Below are 3,337 nucleotides of genomic sequence, written 5' to 3'. Positions count from 1 at the left end.
AAACTGAAATCCCATTAAATTGGCTACTAAAATGTAATCTGTATTGAATATATACAGAAAAACGTTAGTACAGTTGTAAAAAATTGCTTACCTTTTAACTGTCGATGATATTCAAACAGGAAACTTTATCAAACTTTTTGACTGATGTTTCTTCAAACAGCTTACTTTGAAAACTGATTTTTCTGTAACTGATTTTTCTGCAAATGGCTATTAATAACTATGAAGATGGCATTTTGAAAAAGTTTTTGAAAGGTCATTTTTTTCAAAGTAGCAAACACATAATAGAAAGACTTTCCCTCACAACTGATCTATTGTGAAATTCTTTCAAAAATAGAGTATCCACCTGTTATCCTTGTCGCTACTGCTGAGTCGTTCAGAAAAGCAGTGCACATTGAATAACCATTAATTCCTAAATAACTTAAAAATGACGTTTAAATAAGTTTAAACAGCTGATGACGATGTAGAAAATATGCGTGAAAATTACATGCCATGTATACTTATTATTTAGATATTTTTCTATAAAACAAAACTTTCTATTTTCTGTCAATTGAATTATCACTGAAATTACATTTCTCATACAGCATCTAATGCTTCATGATTATTCGTAAGCTCATAGTGGAGACTGATTTGCATGCAATTTTCATAAAGTGAAAATTTGTAAATGTCCATTAATCATGCAAATAAATGATCGAAATTTTTGTCGTCAGTATTTCTTTTTGATAGAGCACTTTTAATTAACACCTTCGACTGACTAACCAATGTCTTTGATCTCATTTGTGTGTCTTTGTTAATTAATATTTTTTAAATTTGAATTGTTTGTGAGCTGCTTTAACCTGATCTGAAGAATGTCTAAATATTCCCTTTTTTAAAAAATTGATAACATTAAAGAGCACAACAAAATATACTTACGCATATGACAACAATTTATTGTACAATAATTCATACAATATTCAATAATAAGTATAATAATCGCCGAATATTACATTTAAAGAAATAAGAGCAGTGTATAGAAGAAAATGACAAACACTGACCAACATTAGCTCAGCAGGAGAGAGAGAGAGAGGGAGACTGAGAGAGAACAACTGAGAGTAGCACAGACGAAAGGCATACGGAAAATGACGAAAAACAGAAAGAAGGCTTTGCTGATTTTGAGGCCGAATTAAAGATATTAATTGACCAATCAAATTGCGCATTTCCCTCAGCAGTTAGCCTTTGACGTCATTTCCTTTATTCAGTTTCAAAATTTAATTTCTGTTGACATAAAAGTACGATCGGTCAATAATTCTTCTGAAGTGTTTTGAACATTGGGGAACAATATTACAAAATATTGCACGCTTTTCATGTGAATTTATTTGTGCATTATTTTATCATTGCTTTTATATTTCGAAAGTCATACCGTAGTTAATTGAATTTCACTTGAGTGTATTTATTATTTATTTATTGTTGCTTACTAGAGAAAAATGACGAAATGTAATGAATGTTGTTTGTTTGTTTTTGATATAAAATGGTCGTGGTGATGTTTGTTTTGCTTGATGAAGATGTAGAAACGATGGATCTGGTTGGGGCTAGAAGCCTTAATCCGCTGGGCGTTCGGTAATTGTTTTCCGTTTCCGAGTGCTCTTTCCATTCTGGCTCCTTTCCATTCTCCGACGAATTAGTTATTCTTATTGAAGGCATATTGAGGCTCGAATGCCTCGGGCAGAGGTCAGCTGCCCACTTGTGCTGTTTGCGACGGTCTGTCTGGCTACCGCTGAGAGTCTGTGTCTGTTCGAGATCAATGGCTTGCTGTTGCGCATCTTCGCCCATGCCAAATCAGCGGGATGTTTACTATGTTGTGTGTATCCATTTATTTAAAATATTTTGCCATGTTTGCAGTGGATAAAATCAATTATTTTTTATTATTACGAAACTGATCATTTGAAATTTTAATAAAAAACAGATATTTATAGAAAAATACATCGGAAGGGGAGAGCGAGTGAGGAGGTGTTTGTTCATTGTATGATTTTATCGAGAAAGTTCTGCTTATTGTTTATTTGTTTATTTTTGTTTCATATGTTTAACTTTTGAAATTAAAATTTGTACTTCGAAATCGATGCTTTTTGTTCTGAAAATAATATGAAAATCATCAAAAATAATTAAAATATTAAAAAAGTAATTAGTTCAGTTTTTTTGAAATCAGTATTATTTTTTTGTGTACGTTTTGTTAGAATTAGTCGACTGAATAAGAACGCATGCATATGCAACAAATAGGCTTGATAAATTTTAAATCTTCTTCTGAAATCTCGATTTGAAGTTGTAAAAACTGACACGTTGAAATTGTTCATCCTATTTCTAATGAATGTACCGTTTCTCATATGCGTACCAATTACTATTATGATAACAATTGATTATCATAATTAGGAAGCTAATTAGCTGAGAAAATTGAAACAATAATATGTATGAATTGTTTTCAAAATTTTACACTTTTCTAGAGCATAATCAATTATTTTCAATACAAACATCATTATTAATAATAAATTTCAGTTTTCATTTATTCATTTCAAATGATATAAATAGAGTTTGAAGTTTATTTTATTTAATGCAGTATTTATTATCAGTCTAATTATTATTATTTACTTACTACAATCATTAGTTAGTGTTATTATTGAGTCATTTTTTTATTTTATTTTATTTTATTATGAGTGATAATTTCCATACAATTATATACAATAATAGTGTGACATGCATTCATTATTGCTAAACTGCAAAGCAAGTAATTATTATTGACTGAAATTTTTACACAAAATCTTTACTTTCATTATTGGATGGATTCTTTGTATTTATTTCAAAAATATGAATTTAACACTGATGTATAAAATGCAATTTTTTATTACCTATTAAACTGCTACAAGTGTAAAATGCATTTTACATGTCACAATTGCAGTTTGTGAGCAATCAACGGGGAATATTTCAGTAATGGTCAATCAGGGCTGTCGAACAAGTATGCATGTAAGTATGTATGTATACAATTTGCATTGGGCCTAATTGCAGTCTGTTGGTGCGTAAGCGTGTTAGTTGGTGTAAATGCAAGCTCGTTGGTCTCATTGAGCATTGGATCGGCATCCGTTCTCTCAGGGATAGGCCAGCAGAGACTAACAACCTCAGACACATGTTCAATGTTCGATAAGCAGCATCATTATCGGCATTCACATTGAGTGGAATTCACCAACTGCATGCAAACACAGCTAAGTCCCAGAACGCTGAAGCTGATCGACCCTAGTATACTAAGTCTGAAAGCTTGCTTGTCAGTTCAGCTTTGCAGACTCCCGCTAGTTTTTGGTGATGCAATCGAATCGAC

General features: G+C 31.4%; 2 protein-coding genes across 2 annotated transcripts; both read right to left on the bottom strand.

Moving 5' to 3' along the window:
• Positions 1-1,237: 1,237 nt before the first annotated feature.
• Positions 1,238-1,806, bottom strand: Tsp_06827 (conserved hypothetical protein). Its single transcript, XM_003380625.1, has 2 exons — positions 1,452-1,806; positions 1,238-1,287 (listed from the first exon to the last, which is right to left on the bottom strand). Exons 1-2 carry the CDS (start codon positions 1,804-1,806, stop codon positions 1,238-1,240), a joined length of 405 nt encoding a protein of 134 aa, XP_003380673.1.
• A 1,143-nt stretch (positions 1,807-2,949) lies between these two features.
• Positions 2,950-3,131, bottom strand: Tsp_06826 (hypothetical protein; the record flags this gene model as incomplete). The annotated part of the gene is made up of 1 exon (XM_003380624.1): positions 2,950-3,131. A coding segment is annotated over one exon (182 nt), but the record flags the coding sequence as incomplete, so codon positions are not given.
• Positions 3,132-3,337: the final 206 nt, after the last annotated feature.

Source organism: Trichinella spiralis (genome assembly GCF_000181795.1).
Source record: "Trichinella spiralis strain ISS 195 chromosome Unknown Scfld2, whole genome shotgun sequence".
NCBI lineage: Eukaryota > Metazoa > Nematoda > Enoplea > Trichinellida > Trichinellidae > Trichinella > Trichinella spiralis.
This window is presented reverse-complemented; position numbering and strand designations above follow the sequence as displayed.

Coding starts and splice junctions, on each gene's coding strand:
- Tsp_06827 (XM_003380625.1), bottom strand. CDS start 1,806: ATGGGCGAAGATGCGCAACAGCAAGCCATTGATCTCGAACAGACACAG. Junction 1,288..1,451: donor CATTTCGTCATTTTTCTCTA/GTAAGCAACAAT, acceptor AAAACACTTCAG/AAGAATTATTGACCGATCGT.